Here is a 19,753-nt window from a genome sequence, read left to right on the forward strand (position 1 = left end):
AAGAGAATCCATTGCTAAAAGAAATACAAACTGCTCATTGTTATCGATCAATAGTACTACTGTAAATCTATACAATGCATGCCATTGAGCAAACGTGTGAAAAAACCTCAAAGTAGATGTAACCTCAATCAGAAAAATCTCATAGAAGCTTTAATGTGTCTGTAATTTCAAAAGTTGTTTTCAATATCTTTTACATTTGTAGCTTTCAAAAAAATAATACATGATTATCCTGCCATGAAATTCCTGTTCAAGCACTTCTTGTTGTAAGGTGCTAATACTATGTCTCTCAAACACTCTCATGAGTTGTCATCCTGCCACTTGCACTTACAGAGGAGGCTACAAATGGCTCTGTTGACACTCAGTGGGCAGGTGTGTTACCCTGTTTTCACCCGCCCCGAGAAAATGCCATGCAACCATCGCTGGAGTGCATGCATGAAGTTGGCTAAAAAAAGGGTAAAGAAGATCAGCAGGCAATTGCTTATGATATACAGTGCTTTAGTAATAATTGTTAATCCTATGATGAGAATATACAATCTAATGTGGGTTAAAGGTTCCTAAAAAGAGACAGCCAACATGTATCAGTGTAGGAGAGGACAAGGAAATTAAACATTTACAGGGCCACCATGATCTGTGCACTTCAGAACAAACTGAAACGATATCATTTTATCCACACGTCCATAGCAATAATCTAGTTTTCAACATCCAGATTTTAAAAAATGTTGCCTGCTTTATTGTAGTATTTGTTTGATAGTATTTTTTGCTTTGGTAATTTCTTTATCCAGTCAAACAACAGACCTCTTTCTGGATATTGGACCACCTGTGTTTCTGGCAGTAGCAAGTGAGATGCAAATATGTTCTTGGTGACAATTGTTTGAAATGACACATCTCATTAATGCATTTTGCAATATTGGACCCATAAAATGACGATAATTCTTTAGACCTCTAGCTGGCAAACTATATAAAGGTTAAGATGCCAAGTGCTCAGATTCCACCTTACAGACCAAGAGGTGGTGGCGAGTGGGTCTCAATGATTGTTTAATGATGAACATCCACTTTGCATGTAACAATTCATTTTCAATTTTCAATTCTAGTATTTGTGATGATTGAAACATAAAGATACATCAATACAGCAACCTAAATTTCAAATCCTTGTATCCTGCACTTGGTTATATTCAGAAAACCACTGAGTTGTCTATAAAATAACAGGAATGAATTGGGCCATTTAGAAGGTATATGAAACATGTTTTATGTGAAAATGCACTACAACATAATGCTGTTTTTTTTTCTAACTGTATATTCACTTGAAATGTCCACAACTCTTCACATAAGTTGCTGGTTGGAACTGTGATACCACATATTAAACTTTCACCTTTTTCACTTTTCATTTTTTCTTCAAATAGGATATACATTGACCTCACCGAATGTTCTTTTTTTTATTCAGTTGTTACGTGTATGGGAGCATTTTTCTTCTCTTCTTGTAACTTCTATCCAAAGCCTACTCATAGGTGTGCTGGGTACCCGTGTAATTACACGCATCATGGTATCACAGCAGATCATGGAAGACCAAGATATACCATGCAAGGGTAAAATTAGTTCAGCATCTACATGTGTCCTTCATACTTGAGCAGAAACTGCTCTGTCAAACATGCGTTCTAGGATACGATGGATAGAAGCAAAACTTGGGCGATCGGTGGGCATCTTGCTCCAGCAGAGACGCATTAGATTATACAGCTCCAGTGGACAGTTTTCAGGGCATGACAAAATATTTCCATCTCTTACATAGTAGATGACTTCTTCATGAGCCATGCCATAGTATGGTTGCATACCATATGAGAATATTTCCCATAAGACAACACCATACGCCCAGACATCTGATTCAGTTGTATAACGGTTGTAAAATATGGACTCTGGAGGCATCCATCGGATGGGTATAGCATCATTCTCATTGGCCTTATAATAATCAGCTGAATATATGTTCCTTGAAAGACCAAAATCTGCAATTTTAACCACCATGTTTTCGCTAACCAAGCAATTCCTAGTGGCCAAGTCTCGATGGACAAACTTCCGTTCTGACAGATAGGCCATTCCTGCTGATACCTGACGGGCAATGTGCAGTTGATCTGTGCAAGATAATGGCAATGGATTCATGTCTGACAGTCGAACTTTTGTGACAAGGCTGCAGTGACTTAAGCTGCTTAAAGCTCTAGGGGACCGATGACGTAAGTACTCATTTAAGTCTCCATGGGCCATGTATTCAAAAAGAAGGCACATTGGTTTTCCAACAGCGCATACCCCTGAAAGGCAAAGATAACGTATTATTAGTAATGTCTTCATACCTACATTTAGCCTAGTTTAGGGATTGCTTTACAACAATGAATTTCTTTTGGCATAGCTAATAAAATAAGTTAAAAAATAGATAAAAAATTAAAGCAGACAAACCTTTCAACTATTAACACTTCTACAACAAATTTGTAACAATTGTCAATTTCATACTGACCTAGTTGACTTTCATAATGTAAATAGTGCTGTGCAGTAGTCTATGGCAACAAAAGGTGAGCTGTAACTGTATACATATGTTTTCACAGCAATACAGTATAATATCATGTTATTAAACCCCTAGACATTAATATTTTGACATCCATATAAAAAAGCATGCAGTAACTTTGGCACTAAAAACATCAACGTCTTTTTGCTGTTTTCCTTTGGATGCAGCTCTCCTTTGGATGTTAAAAGATTGGACAGAAGTGGTATAATCCTATAAAAATAAAACTGTACTAAGAAACCAACGTGGACTGCCATTTCTTACCTTCTTCTAAACAAGTATGAAGTTGAACAAGTTGGAGGAAAATCAGAACTTATCTGCACACTTTAAAAAGCATTAAAGCCACTGGACACGTAGTGGCACCATGGAACTACAGTATTTTGCTTCAGAGAGAGGTCAGCAATGGCTGCCTCTATATTATTTCAGTAAAGGTTTCCTTTAAATAGAATAAATTATGTATAAATTCATCTGAGGTTAATTTTGTTATTTGCATTTCATTGTGGTTTTAACAAAAAAAGTATAACTGTTTGCTAACGAGGAAAAAATACAGTAATACCTTGGTTTACGAGCATAATTCGTTCCGGAAGCATGCTTGTAATCCAAAGCGCTTGTATATCAAAGCGAATTTTCCCATAGGAAATAATGGAAATTCAGATGATTCGTTCCACAACCCAAAAATATTCATGTACAATACAGTACTGTAATATAATACTCTACAAAATATAAAAGAAAAATAAACCAATTACCTGTACCTTCGTGGCCGGTGTGAGGGGGACAAGAGAGAAGGATTATTGTGTAGGACGACTTTCACTGTCACTAACAGAATCACTGCAATCTCTTGACTCAATGGAATCTTTTTCATTTCGTGAAACCTTAACAAGGAATCTATCGAATATGACGTTGCATTGTTGTTAAACAGACTCATCGCTCGCACTGCTACAGCCTTATTCGGGTGGCGCTTTTCTACAAAATTTTGCTCTTATTGCAAGACATTTGCTTGTATATCAAGGCAACATTTTTCAGAAATGTTTGCTTGTCTTGCAAAACGCTCTCAAACCAAGTTACTTGTAAACCAAGGTATTACTGTATGTGACCTCAGACTTTTAGTGTGATGACTTGGTTCAGGAATGTAGAGATAGAATACCCTACTTGCCTAATCTGTCTGTGACCTAGCACAAATATGTGTGAAATCTATGTTCACAAATATGTGTGAAACCCATGATTCACCCAGATATGTATGATACCCATGCTCATTCTTAGTGAATCTTCTTTAAAAATAAAGTTTGTGTTATATGATGTCTAGTATGTCCAAAGCTATACAACCTTGAATGAAACCAGAAAGAGGAAAGAATGTTTTAAAAGGGTTTAAAGTTGTTAAAGTGAAACCTCACACTCTTCCAAGCTGAGATGGATTGAGCTTGCATATTCAAAGGCTAGGCTTCCTACACAAATGACAACCATGAAGTTGTTTCATAGATTTATGTTCCGCAATAAAATGAAAAATAAACTATTGAATGGTGCCAAACCTATTTTTCACAACACTGTACATCAGGGGAGCCTATTAGGTCGATCGCGATCTACCAGTGATCGCAATGTCCTGTCTTCTGTGGATCCCCGCTGCTTTCCACCATCTGTATGTAGCGGGGATCCGCGGAAAAGTGAAGCTGCAGTCGGCGGCGGAGGACGGAGCCGATATCACAGCAGCACGCCGAGTGGTGAGGAGAGAGAGAGCCGCTCGGCCTGGATCTGACAGCCGGCAGCTCTCTCTCTCCACACCGCACATGTTACAGCGGCTCCGCCCCCCCCCGGGTGATATGTACCCATCCTCTGTGCAGGACAAACACTGGAGCGATCAGCTGATCACTCCAGTGTTTGTAAATAACTGGGGACACATAGTGATATGTGTCCCCAGTTATGAATGAACAGGATGTGATTTACATCACTTCCTGTTCATTCATGAGATTATCAATGGGGAGAAGCACTCACTACAGAGGATCCTCCCCATTTAGAAACTGGATGATAGTAAAATATTTTCTGAATGAATGGGAAGCCTCTGTGCTTCAACTTCTTTTTCTATTTTAAAAGGGAAATATCAGGGGGCTGTTTAGACCCCTAATATTTCCCTAAAGCCCCCCCCAAGAGTAAAAAAAATATTAAAATAAAAATGAAATAAAAAAATAAAAAAAAAATCCTGGAGGAGGGGCGCTGGGGTGACGTCACACACCTGTTGGGGGGCACTTTTTTTCTTGCCACGTGCGCAAAAGGAGCTGGCTACGGCTATGCTCCCGCGGTGCTCATGCGGCTGCCGGCTGAATGTGTCAGACGCCGCAGACGGAAAGCGGCGGGACACCTCTCTCCGTGTGCAACGTCGGCCACACGAGCACCGCACGAGGATGGGATGACGGTGCCCCTAGAACGCACTGGAATGCAAACCGGCCGACTCCCTGCGTTCAGGGGCGGGGGGTTGCACCTCAACCATGTCCCCCGCCCACAGTTCGATCGCCCACACCCTGAATGCAGGCACATTAGTGTCTGCATTCCGGTCCAGTGTGATCTGCAAAAATAGTGCTTGCATCAGTTTTTCGGATCGCACTAGACTGGAACGCAGGCACTGATGTGCCTGGGTTCCAGGTGCAGGCGATCACACTGTGGGCGAGGGGCCTGGCTGCAGTGCTATTGACTTCAATGCACCACCACGCCCCCTCCCACCCCTGAACACAGGTGTTTTTTCGTTGGTAGGTCTCATTGAGCTCGTCATTTGAAAAGTAGATCTCCAGACGAACAATTGTGGGCACCCATGCTGTACATCATGTACCAGACCCTGAGATGAGAATATTAGCCTGTCACACTGCTTAGGTGGGCACTCTGAACCACGCCCAGAGGAGGAGTGCTACACATGGATTTAGGCTCTATTCACATATAGCGTTTGCTTTTCCGTGCGGAAGACCGCTCACCACGAAAACACAAATATTTTTACCTGCACGGATTCCGCTAATTTGCGGCTATTATATAGTGACAAATGTGTATAATCCACCATATTTGCCTGATGAAGGGACCTCTTGGTACCGAAACGTTGCATGGAAATGCTGCACCATTTAGTCAATAAATAGATTGACTGGAAGCTACATTGGAGTGCGAGTGACTTTTTTGGTTTATTGTAATCCACCATAATATCGCGCTTTTACTAATTTGTGTACCGCACGGCTGCCACAAAAGTTAGAACAATGCACATTAAAGTGCATTGTTTTTGAATTTTACAGCGGCTCCGTGCGTATTCGTACGCCCAAATACACACAGACAACCGTGCGGTCCGCAAAATAGTCCAAGCGTGATTTTTTTGACGGATTCTGCATGTTCATAGTTGTAGTAATAGCCACAAACAAGCGGAATCCGTGCGGATGAAAGATTTTAGCGTTTGCGTGCCTTGTGGTCTTCCGCATAGGAAACGCAAACACTATATTTGAATGAAGCCTTACAGTTAGACAGCCAAAGTCCCATTCCGTGTAGAAGACTTGCTATGTACAGCTCTGTCAGCACTGATTAGCCCAGTGCTTGTAAAATGTAAACAACATTTGATACACTGTAGTACCTACAGCTTTCAGAAGGTGCTAATTGTAATGTGTGTAATTTATTTTTAATTTTGACCTGTAAAACTGAGATACATTTCATAGAAATGCATGCATAAGGAATCTTTATGCTCGGGAGAACTATATTCAGATATACGAAATAGAAGCTCCTTCTGTCCCCTCCAACAAATGTATAATTTGTTTGGGCAGCCTTTTTTTTTTATGCAAAACTGACACTGCTGAATGGAAAACTTTCCAGGGAGATGGATAGTTAACCCACAAATGTAACTTTCCAAGATGTGTGATTACTAGTAATGGTGTGCAAGTACTGTATATGATATACCTCATTAGATGCTGTTTAATGTTCTTAAGGGGATTGACAAGGATAACGTTATGATTACAAAGGACAGCTGACCACAAACAACAACATGCACATGATCAAATTGAGTAGTAATCCTGATTGTTGACCTTCATTGATGATATATTATAAAACTGACAGCTGCAAAATCATCAAATTTCAGCATGACTTTTTAATTTGTTCTGCTTCTTGCAAGCACCATGAAATGTGACATTGCTGAATCAATCTTAGTCATTAGTTATACAACGTAAAAGCTGCACTCTACTTAACTACACAGAGTGGGTTACATTTCCACCACCATCCCCATTATAAAATGTTCAAACACCCTCATTGTGGGATAGTTACCAATTTTAAAGTAGCAATGATTCTACCATGGAGTTTTCTGAGTCTAACAAAATCATCATGCAAAATCAACCTTACAATCCTGTAAATAAACTACAGTTGTATACCAAGCTGTTTCTTCAGTAAGCTCATGATACAACAATGAGGGGAATTTATCAAAACTGGAGCAGACAAAAACTAGAGCAGTTGTGCATGGCAACTAATCAGCTTCTCTGTTTCATTTTCAAATCTTATCTGAGAGAGAAGCTGATTGATTGTCATGCACAGCTGCTCCAGGTTTTTTCTGCTCTAGTTTTGATAAATTCCTCTCAATGTGTTTTTTACCTTTATTAATTTGATGAAGCACCTTCAAAGGCGTACACACGGGGTGTGCAGGATGTGGCTGGGCACACCCTAATAACCTTGAGCATAGGGTTGCCACCTGATTCACTCGGAGAGTCTGGGTTTTGAGTCCTGTATGTGCTGTGTCTGGGTTTCAGGCCAGCTGAAACCCGGACACAAGGTGTTACAATGTTAGGTGGACAGGGGCAACCACAGGGTCCTCCTGTTCCAACTTGAGTGCATGAAGGAGGCACAGGATATGGAGGGTGCTGAAACTCAGAGGGCAAGGAGGTGTCTAGAACACAGAGTGCAGATTAATTTAGAAGGGCACACTCTCCTGGCTGTCTCTCCTCTCCCCCTGGATGTCTCTCTTTCTTGGCTGTCTCTCCTCACTCATTCTCCTGACTTTCTCTCCTCGCTCTCTCCCCTGTCTGTCACTTCTTGCTCTCCCCTGGCTGTCTCTCCTTGCTCTCTCCCCTGGCTGTTTCTCACTCTCTCCTCTGGCAGTCTCTCCTCTATTTCTCTCCTGGCTGTCTCTTCTCACTCTCTCCTGTATATTCTCCAGAAAAAAAATTGCCTCTCGGCACTAGAGTGTGCGAGTTTTTCTTGAAGAAAAGGTGGCAACCCTACCTGAGCAAAACACCCAAACCGCAACAGCGGGCGCCATGTTTTTAGTAGACATGCAAATTTTGTTTTGTTTTGAATTGATATTCATACGAATTCAATTAAATTCAGACATTCGGATGCATCAGAATTTCTGAATTTTAACATGTTCGAATGAAAATTTTGATGTGTCCAGATTTTGTGCAGAACTAAACGACACGCAACCAAATCGAATTTCGGATCCAAAATTAAAGAAATAAAAATCAGAATCCATCTGAATCAAAACAAATTTTTTGCGGGGATACATGTCTAGTTTTTAGTCACTGAGCTGGTGTAGAGATCACAAGATCTGTAATCAGCTGAGCGATACAGGGTGCAGAAGCACTTGTCACTTATATTCCCCACATAACAGCCTAAGTCAACAGTGCCTGGAAAGCTTAGAGGGAGTGTGACTGCAGCTTCCCATGCAATCAGGAAGCTGGACGGGCGGTCACATGACCACCTGCCAGGCTCCCCGCTTCATTACTGCACCCCTGTACCAAGAAATAAGGAACAGTTGAAGAGACACTTGACATGATGTGAGCATCTATTTAAGCTTGAGTGAGACATGGTGTCACCCCTCAAGAACGGAGTCAATATTGCTCTGAGCCAGTGTATTAAAGCGCCATGCTATCTGCAAACCCTGCTAGTTACCAGTGCAGACCCTTACCAGTGCTGTTAGTGCAAACCCTGCAAACTGTGTACCCTGCTTGCTACCCATACACCCTGCAACCAGAGTACCTTTCTTGTCAACAATGCACCTTACAACCTGAGTACCTAGTTCCTAGACATGTACGATTCGTTTTGGAAAGATTTGTTATTCTGAGATTTGGATATATCGAAATCTCTGAATGACAGAAATGACGAATGAAAACGAATCCGAATTTCCAATGACTAAAATTTCGGACGAAATTTGTTAGCCCTAGTCTGTACGAATTTTCGTTTCTGGACAAATATATTGAATATTGACATTAGACAAAAGAAAAAATTTTTTTTTTTTTATAGAAGAGAAAGATAGGCGTGAGGTCCCCCCCCCCAATTGATACCAGACCCTTTTAGGTCTAGTAGGAATGTTACAATGGAACCCCCCAAGTTAAAGAATGTAAAAAAAGCATGTGGGGTTCCCCCCAAAAGCCATACCAGGCCCTTTAGGTCTGGTGAGAATTTTAAGGGCGAACCCCACCCCCCCAAAATGGGAAAAAAACATGGGTCCCCCCTAGAATTCATACCAGACCCTTGAGCACAGGCCTGGCAGGAAAGGGGGAGGGGGGGCGATTGAGCAGGCCACGTGCCCTCGGCATTGGGAGGGTGTGCCCATGTCGATGGGGACAAGGGCCTTTTCCCCAGAAACCTGACCCGGCGGTTGTGGGGGCCTGCGGCCAGGGGGGCTTATTTGCTCCGGGGTACCGCTTTAATTAAGGGGGAACCCAGGTGCCACCACCCCCCTTGTACTTGTACCCCTACTCATTGACTAAAGTGTTAAAAGTCAATGTAAATAAAGAAAACACACTTTTAGAAAAAAAATCCTTTAATTGTAAAAAAACCAAAGAGTAAATTTTTTACTAAAAAAAATGGCTCCATCGATGCAATCCAGCATCAATCACGATGAACGATGCTTACCGACTTGCCAAAATAAAAAAAGCTCTGAATGCTATTGTGTTCAATGACAGCTGAGAATGTCAAATGGGCGGAACGCGCCCGCCCATCTGTTTACATTATGGCCAATTATGTCATTTTGCGGCGAGTCTTTGTCGGGTTCGGATGGGTCGCTCGGCGTCGTTCATCATGATTGACACTAGATTACATTGATGGAGCCATTTTTAGTAAAGGAATAGTCAAAAATGTATTTATTTACATTGAGTTTTAACCCTTTAGTGAATGAGTACCCGTTTCTCATTCACAAGGGGGAAATCTGGGTGCCTCCTTAATTAAAGGGGTACCCCAATGCAAATAAGCCCCCCAGCCCGCAGACCCCCACAACCACACGGTCAGGGTTGTGGGGAAGAGGCCCTTGTCCCCATCGGTATGGTATGGTATCGGACACCCTCTCAATGCATAGAGAACATGGCAAGGTATGGCGCGCGCGTGGGGGTGCTCAATTGTTCCCCCCTTTCCTGCCCTGCTGGGCCTGTTCTCAGATCAAGGGTCTGGTAGGAATTTTAGGGGGGACCCCACATTCCACCTAAAGGGTCTGGTATCAATTGGGGGGGGGGACTCAGATTTTTTTTTTCTCTTCTGCAGACTGTCTAATTGTCTAATGTCACTTTGCTGAAATGACAATTTAGTCTGAATCCCGAAACTAATTGACTTTTGGACCCAAATACCAAAAAACTGAATAACGGAAAATCCCAATGAAAACGAAACTAAACAATTTTTTTCCGGTGCACATGTCTACTAGTTACCAGTACCTTGCTTGCCACCACAGCACCCACCTTCCTGAATACCTGAGCATTCTCCTACCTACGCTACCTGTGCAGTCACTTTTACATGTATTACATGCTATAGTTTCTACTCAGACACCACTTCCACCCTGTGGACATCTACTGTCCTTCGAGTATCTGTTGGGTGACCTAAAGGTAACATTAATAATGAACACAAATTTGTCACTTTCACTTCTAGCTCTCTTCTACATCTTCACCAACAAAGCATGACTGGGTCAGTAGATGGTACAGTTTTGGACACTGGGGAATAAACAAGGAGGCACTCACAGTTACATTTTGGTAGAGACTGTCTTACCGGATTAAGGATTTGCTGATGAATCAGAGATCTACCTTCCAGAATGGGCAACTTCCTCACTATCTGCGTTTATATCAGGTTTCAGGATTGCTCTCAGGAGCATAGCAACAAGCAAAACTTCTACCCTGCTCCCCTACCATCCACATCTAAAAATCAGATATTCCATTACAGAAATTCTCATCAGTGAAACCGATGCAACTAGGTCAAGCTTGTATGTTCCCAAAAGAGAAAACTCAACCTCAGATCCAGCCCCTCTGCATGTATTGTGGGGAGGAAGGGCATTTTCCCAACCAATGCCCCCAGCATCCAGAAAACTCCCTGGTCTTAAATGCTTTTGGGGGCCTACTGGACTGTTCTTTTTTACCTTCAGCCAATTAAACCAATCTTAATGTGTATCTCCCCATCAGAAAACTGTCTATTCCTGTTCCTGCCTTCATCGATTCAGATGTCACAGCTAATTTTACTGGGGCACCTCTAGCTCTAAAGCTAAAACTCAAATTGAAACCTGTCCTTACTCCTCTCCCCATCTCGACCATTAATGGCTCCTTTCTTTCCTGTGGCCCCATACTCCAGCAAACAGTCAACCTTGAGATGAACATTAGAGAACTAAATAGCAAAACTCTTGCTTTCTTAGTTTTGCTGCAAGTCACTTTATTTATCATCCTGGTCCCTTCCTGGCTGCAGTACACTCGCCAACCATAAGCTGGGACAGTCTGAAGGCTCTATCCTGGCGGAGTCTCCTTGTCATTCACATCACTAAATTGTACTGCTGACCCATGCCCTGACCATTCCGCAGGTTCTTGCCATATATGCTTACTTCTTTTCTTTTATGCTGACACCTTGCCAAATCACCTTTTTTACCGTGACTTCCTTCTCCTGCAAAAACCTTATCCTCTCTCATTTTCTGAAATGCAGGCCATGTCAGAATATATTAATAACAATTTTAAAAAAAGGCTTTATTCGTAGATCCATCTTGCCAGCATTTTCTTTCTTGCAAAAAACAGGACTCTAAGACCTTGTATAGACTTTTGAGGTTTGAACACCAGCAATATTAAAAATCTGTATCAGCTGCCCCTCATCACAGAATTGTTTGATCTTTTGCATGGAACCCAGATTTTTTAAACTAGACCTGAAGAGCATCAGAAAATATCTGTAATGCCCATTACAGGTGTTGATTATGGTCTACACATCTCCCTCCTTTATCTGATTGTAAGCCCCCTCGGCTTAATAAAGGAGGGAGATGTGTAGACCATAATCAACACCTATAATGGGCATTACAGATATTTTCTGATGCTCTTCAGCTTCTGTAATGTTCCCGTGATCTTTCAACACTTCAGTTTAGAAATCTTTTCAGGCCTCAGTGATGGGTGTGGTGGTGTCTCTTAATGATATTCTTGTTTATTATGTTATTCTCCATGAACATCATCATCATATGTGGATTGTTATACAAAACCAAGGCAAATAATGCATCTCTGAGCAGCAGGAAGTACCGTTTCTTGAGTACATTGTTTCCTAGGATGGCCTCCTTATGGATCCTAACAAGGTGTCAGCCATCACAAATTGGCTCTGTACTAGTATGAAAGCCACCGTGTCACATAATGTGGATGTCACATTCGATTGTAACACTCTGTCACTGTTAGAGCCAGTACTGAAAACTGAACCAGTGTATTAGAGCTCCTTGATATTGCAACTTTTGGTAAGTCCTTAGGTGATCACAACTGCCAGGCCATTAACTGCTGTATCTCACTAATGGTGGCTGTTTCTATGCACTGTCTTATGTGCACGAGTTACAGTGCACTAATTATGTAAATGTGTTTTTGACTGTCTGTTTTTTATAAATACATTCATACATTTTTACGTTATTGGTTTTTATAATGTTTTCCTTGTCTGTGAATGGAGTGCTCTAGAGATGGAATTAAATGATGGAGACCTCACTAAAATATGTTAGTTTAGGTCCACATCAGAGTACCATTCCATGGGAGTGTATGATTGCTGGACACACTGTGGAGCATGATCGTGTATGAAATAATATATAAGCGCACATTATTTGGAGAGTTGGAGCTGTGTTAATATTGGCCACTAGAGGATGCACTTTTTGTCTCACTGGACTGCCATGCAATATTGGAGATATATGTTTTCACACTAGAGTGATATTTATTGTCCCTTTTTGGGTAATATTTCATAATTTCTTTCCTTACATGGATTCTTGATGGATGGAGGCCGGTGAATGTGGTTTCTCTGGATTTCGCAAAGGCTTTTGATACGGTACCACATAAATGCTTACTACACAAGCTGAGATCCATGGGCATAGATGAAATGGTGTTTATGTGGATAGAGAACTGGCTACAGGAACGTGTACAGAGAGTGTCGGTAAATGGCACCTTTTCAGACTGGGCTAGTGTCATGAGCCTGTGCCTCAGGGTTCTGTGCTGGGCCCCATGCTGTTCACCCTGTTTATTAACAATATCGGGGAGGGTGTGCATAGCAATGTTTCGTGAGGGTAATAGAAACGGACCTAGACAGTATAACATTACAGGAGGACCTGGATAAAATAGGGGAGTGGGCAAATATATGGCAGATGAGGTTTAATGTCGATAAATGCAAAGTAATGCACTTTGGGATTAATAAGCAAATGGGCTTTACAATTATGGGCATGTCACTATATTTGCCACTTTATAGATCCCTGGTTCGGCCTCATCTGGAGTATGCGGTCCAGTTTTGGTCACCAGTCCACAGAAAGTATGTCCTTGATCTGGAAAGAGTCCAGCGGAGGGCAACCAAACTAATTGGAGGACCAGAGCTATGAGACACGGCTACTAAATATAAACATGTTCACGTTGGAAGTAAGGAGATTAAGGGGGGGCATGATATTCATGTACAAGATGATCAATGGTGATAGCAGCATTAGCAACAAACTCTTTACGATTAACTCCTTAACAAAGCCTAGAGGCCACCACCTAAAATTGGTGGAAAAAAAATTCCAGCACAAGGGGCGAAGGGGGTTCTTCTTAGTTAGAGCGGTTAGGGTCTGGAACTCGTTGCCACAGGCGCTGATTTCAGCTAAGAATGTGGAATCATTCAAGAAGCTTTTGGACGATTTCCTGAGAGACCGTAATATACAGGGATACAGGTACTCGTAAGAATGAGATGATAAATGGACCTATACATACGCACACATCAGCAATAGGTTGGATTTGATGGACTTATGTCTTTTTTCAACCTCAAATACTATGTAACTATGTAACTACATAAGATTATGTTTATTTATGACACCAATCTGACTTATATTGTGATGTGGTCTAGATTATTATTATTATTACTATTATTATTTATCATATGCACATGAAGAATAGTCAGGTCGATATTTTGAGTGCTGCACTTTTCTGTGTATTTTTGTGTTTTTATTTCCTCATTTATAGGCGTTAGCTTCTTTAGGTTAAAATGGCTGAATTTAGCGCAAAAGGCTTCATAAGGAGTTTTTATATAACTTTGCAAGGAAATAATTAAAAAAACAACAGGATTTATTGCAGTCAGCACAACTTTACCTCATTTACTAAGCTAAGGGAAAATTTAACTTTAAAAAGTTGAAGTTTTCTTTGCTAAGTGAACAGCCTTTAATCATTTAGTAAATAATATGTCCAGTTAGATTGACTGAAGGAGTGAAAAAGCTGAGGTTTAATATGTTTATGAAATGAACTCTTTGTCCCAGCGTTCATTGTAGCAAAGGGTGTATTCTGAACAAATTGTTCAGTGTTTTACACCAAGGAATACATTTCTTTTGCTTAGAAAAAAATTGTGGCTGAAAAAATAATGTTGTATGACTATGCACATTTTTTATTCCAATACTCCACTTACACTGAAAAAAAGCCATTATAATTTTTAAGCAAATGGTAAAAAAAAGAGTAACCAATTTCGATGTATCCATTTGGGTGGAAAGCTTTCATTTCCATCCGACTTTCACTTCTCACTCTAAGGTAATTTAAATGATTATTCTAAGACTACAAGGCAAAGTCTTCCATATATATTTTTGTAGAGAATATGTAGGATTTAGGGCAGAGAAATACTGCATCATGTGCTTACTAGTAGAATCTATGAAGAAATACATGCAGAACAGTAATAGTGTCAAACGTACTCAAGTTGTCACCTCATTAGGGGTAAGGAAGATTTTCCTTGCTGTTTTTATGGTAATAAATAGTTGGTATGAATCCTTGCCTGGGGAGATCTCCATTAAGCCCCCTTTCTCTCAGGCTTTCCAATCTGGTCTGCCTGAGTTTTTCAAGCGGACCTCTTTGGAAAACCGTTAGTGTATGAGTAGCTAGATCTGAACAGATGGGCATCCATTTACATCCAATTACCCCTGGCTCTGGAAAAACAAATGGATCAGAGATCCATTTTGACAGACCTGAGTGTGCCGGAGCTGGGAGTAACCAGATGAAAACGGACGCCCGTCCATTTAGATCCGGCTGCCTATATACTAACATGGGTCTGGTAATGTCAGTTTTTTCCTCCATAGCAAGATGATTGGGCCTACAGTTTTTCTAAATCAATAAAGACTAATGATTTCAGGACAGTGGTGGAGCGCCAGAGCTAGGTCCCAGCTGCAACCGCTGCAACCCTGGTAGTTCTCATGAAAATGCCAAGTATCTGCACTGGTACTCGAAAAGTATCTGTGCATCCCTAATATATATATATATATATATATACAATTTTTCTCAATGAATTCTAGGCATTCTCTGATCGAACAAGGAATGGTGCCATAACGCAGGTGAAGTACTAAGGAGCTGAGAATCTTTACCCAATAAATTGAGTGAATGTTCACTTCAATTATCCAATCAGGTGAAAATAAATTACTGCTTTTTTTTTTGCACGCACCTTGGCATTTACAGTGAACAAATATTTGGTTTACACCTGATTCATTAAGTGTAGATTCTCAACTCCTGCAGAAAATCAGCCCAGATATCTGAAATCTGTATACCTTGAAAAACAGCTAAAAATTCTTTGAAAAACACATGAATTTGCAAGCGCTACATTTTGTCAAAAATGCCTGCTGTTGTTATGCATCTGCCTGGATACCCATGAAACGGCTGAATTGCTGTCCTTTGGACTCAGCATGAGTTCAGAGTGTACAGGAAAGCTTGCATCTAGGCAGCGGAGCATTGCTAAGTGCAGTGGCACTTTGTCATGTCAACTGTCTGTGTTTTTTGACCATAGTAAGTGATAAGGCTAGGTTCACACTTGTCTTGTGCAATAATGCACAATATTAAGGTGCATTGCATTAAGGAAGCTCACTCACTTTGAATGGGCTACCAATGCACCCCAGTGAGGCCAAAACAACATCTGACATTTTTTTGGGCAATGCAATGCATTGCAAAGAATGCTGTACTGCAGGTGTGTTACCTTCTGCAGCACACCATTGCACCTGATAATGTGAACCCGGCATAAGTCAGTTAGTAGACATGTAATCCCACAAAAAATTTTCTTTGTTTCATATCAATTGTTTTTTAGATTCATAATTCGAAATTTGGATTTTTCATTTTCAACTCGGATCAATTCAAATCTATTTGGATGGAGTTTATAATATTGTTAAATGTGTAAATTAAAAATAAAACCTCACAACGTTTTTTTTTAGATTTTCACTTTAACAACACAGTTCATTTTGAATGACATTCTGACGCATCCAAAAATTGGGATACGTTGGAACTCATTATTGTTGCCATTCGGAAAGTCAAATGCATCCAAATTTTAAATTGGAATGAAACAAAACTTACATGTCTATCAGTTAGGGGGAGTTACTGTAGTCCCCACATTGTGGTAACAATTTGTTCTCTAGCATATCATGTGTTACTACAGTTCTTAACCCAGGGACATAGTGTGACAATTGAAGAGCAACTGTAATATATTTCCATTAAGTGCACAACTGAGCTATTTTAACATTTATGGCTTGTGTGAATTAGCAAATCCAACTTGTTTTCTAGTTCTTTCAGGGACTGTTCACTCCAGCTCCGGTGCATTCCAGCACGATTCGTTGGAACGCACTGGAGCACATCCCGGTCGGCTTCCAGTGTTCAGGGGCTGGAGGGGGCATTGTGGATCTAAACAAATGCTGCATGCACTATTTTTTCAGATCGCACTGGACTGGAACGCAGGTACTGATGTGCCACGTATTCTTGTGGGGGCGATCGCACTGCAGGCAGGAGGCCTGGCTGCAGCGCCATTGACTTCAACTCACTGTCACACCACCTCCCGCCCCTGAACGCAGAAGCCGTCTGGGATGCGCTCCAATGTGTTCCAGCAGCGAATCATGCTGGAACGCACCGGAGCTGAATTTCAAATCTGTCTCTAAAATAATACAATCTAAGATAAAACCTGTCTGTTTTCTATGTCTTAAACCGTGGCCTACTAAAGCTGCTTACATTGTGCATTGACAATTTTTCTGGCTTTTTTTCTGTAAAAAGATGCACTCTTATTTTGATTTAACCTGTTTGGTCTCACCCTCTGAAATTGCAGCTTAGTAAAATTGCTTACAAACTGTGCATTGAGTATGTACAATATTCCTGACTGTTGTCTCTGAAATAATTCACTCTAATTTTTCTAAACCTGACTAGTCTCTCCCTTTTATACTTCAGCCCAGTCAAGCTGCTTTCATACTCTCCCATCACAAAAGGTGGCCCAACGAAGTACCGATGGGGTGGTCATAATAATCTGGCCACTCAGTGTATGTTTGGCTATTGTATCTGAAATATTGCACTCAATCTTAACTTTAAGATAAAAACTAGCCCGTCTCTGGGAATGTGAAGTTATGGTTTTGAAGTGTTTTTGTGCACTCTGTTTGGACATGTTATCAAACTTTTAAAACAATACAGTGTTGTACTGTGAAAAAAGATCACAAGCTACACTATGAATCTGTTTTGCCACTGGCCAATTGTTTGAGTTGAGGGCCGCAGTTTCATTCTTTTAGGAGTAAACGCTTCTATAATTTTGGAAATCTTTTGTGGCTGCTACTTTCACCAATCAATTCAGTTTTATTACCTCTGGGTAAAGAAATCAGTTGTCGTAGCCAAAACTACAAAAAAAAAGCATTTTTACAAGCTAAATTAATTTAGGTTGGGGGTGATGCTGCTGCTGTATTTAAGCCAAGCAATAATGAAAATGTAAAAAAAAAAGCAATTCTACATCCAAAATATGTGATGCCAGCATGTATCACTAATGCTGTCTGTGAGCATTGTCGGAAGCAAATCTGAAGCCGGAAGCGGAAGCAAATCGCAAATCGAAGGAGAGGCGTGAAGCGCAGACGGGAGCTGGGCGTGAGGCGCAGGACGGGAGCCGCTTGAGCCGGGTAGCTGCCAGGAGCCAGGAACACCGACAGGAGCTGGGAGTTGGGAAGCGCCGCCGCCATCACCGCCCTCAAAAGAAAGGGAGATGGGGGTTGTGTGTGTGTGTGTGTGTGTGTGTGTATATATATATATATTTACTATTTGGGATTAAAGTGTAGCATAAAGTGTATCATTATCATTGCGTATCATTAACTACGATTTAAAGTATTCTGCTAGGTGTACTGTTTTCTAGGCATAAATAGTTTACGACGGGGCCTTAACTCAGTTATTTATTAATTGTAGGCTGGGCGCACAGGGCGCAATGGGTTCTTCACAGTCAGAGCGGTTAAGGTCTGGAACTCGCTACCGCAGGAAGTGATCTCAGCTAAGAGTGTGGAATCATTCAAGAAACTCCTGGGCGAGTTCCTCGGAGACCATAATATACAGGGGTACAGGTACGCATAAGGGGTACAGGTACGCCTAAGAGCAAAATCCCACATAGATTAATACACATGCACACACCTGCTCAAACATAAATGCATACACGCAATAGGTTGGACTTGATGGGCTTATGTCTTTATTCAACCTCAAATACTATGTAACTGTTCCATAACACCACATTCTCCCAAGCATGTCATTGAAAGGAAAGTTGTTTTTCCCATGTCACCCATGAACTCACATGAAAAGGAGGACCATCTTCACATTGTGCATTGTATTTTATCTTTTTTTTTCCACTGGTGCATGTCCCCCAAGGCAGTACCCATCCCCTATGTTCTTTGTTTGACAATCTTTTGTCTATTAGCCTTTAAAAAAAAAGGCCAACATGAATTTTAAAGACTTTACTAGGGTTCTAATTCCTGGGCTGTTTTTGGCATTCAATGAACAGCCCAGGAATCTAACCCAGTCCGATTAGCTAATCCCTACCCACTGACAGAGGCTTTTAAGTAATTTTAATGTTGCCTTAATATTTTTATTTGCTTGTTATTCCCTAAATATTATGCATTTTTGTATTGCTGATTTGCTGACTATATATCTGTAGACTGTGATTATTACACCTGCTTTAGATGGAGATAGAAAGTCTAGTGATTTCTGCAAAATGCTGCATAGTCTTCCACTTAAAAGAGCCAACAAATATATACAGGTGAAACTCGAATAATTAGAATATCGTGCAAAGTTCATTTATTTCACTAATGCAACTTAAAAGGTGAAACTAATATATGAGATGGACTCATTACATGCAAAGCAAGATAGTTCAAGCCGTGATTTGTCATAATTGTGATGATTATGGCTTACAGCTCATGAAAACCTCTTAAGAACCCCAAATCCACAATCTCAGAAAATGAGAATATTACATGCAATCAATAAAACAAGGATTGTACATAGAACAATATCGGACCTCTGAAAAGTACAAGCATGCATATGTACTCAGTACTTGGCTTGGGCCCCTTTTGCAGCAATTACTGCCATTACTTTTGCACGATATTCTAATTATTCGAGTTTCACCTGTATATAGTATAGCTGCCTGGAATGGCATTCTGGCAGTTATGTTATTTTGTAGAAGTACTGGCATGCCACGGTATAGGATTGTGTAATCACCTGCAGACTACCCAACTTTTGTTAGCCCGGTGTTAACCTCAAGCTCACCAAACCAGCTATGCTCATTGGGCACCAGCTCTGAATTAACAATGCTGCCAGTACTAAACCATTATTGTTTCACCAAGCTTGCCAAAGTTTTCTTGCATACAGATCTTATTCTTTATTCAGATCACGACCATCAAAGCCACATGAGACTGGTTTTTGAGTTTGCATCAAGGTCGGAAAAACACTTTATCTTACTATATGTGACACCACATCAGTCTGTAAGATCTAAGTATTGTATTTACATTCAAATAGCAAGTGAAGTTTTTTCTATAACAAAAACTCTCATTTCATA

General features: G+C 40.8%; 1 protein-coding gene across 1 annotated transcript in view; it reads right to left on the reverse strand.

Moving 5' to 3' along the window:
• Nucleotides 1-1,596: 1,596 nt before the first annotated feature.
• The window catches only part of MUSK (muscle associated receptor tyrosine kinase), a 144,451-nt gene continuing 126,294 nt past the window's right edge, over nucleotides 1,597-19,753 (reverse strand). The window contains exon 15 of the mRNA XM_018557220.1: nucleotides 1,597-2,294. Coding sequence (XP_018412722.1) covers nucleotides 1,615-2,294 — 680 coding nt within the window. The 3' untranslated portion in view covers nucleotides 1,597-1,614. The remainder of the gene's footprint in view (nucleotides 2,295-19,753) is intronic.

Source organism: Nanorana parkeri, unplaced genomic scaffold, assembly GCF_000935625.1.
Source record: "Nanorana parkeri isolate BGI_ZX_2015 unplaced genomic scaffold, ASM93562v1 scaffold274, whole genome shotgun sequence".
In the NCBI taxonomy this organism is placed as follows: Eukaryota; Metazoa; Chordata; class Amphibia; order Anura; family Dicroglossidae; genus Nanorana; species Nanorana parkeri.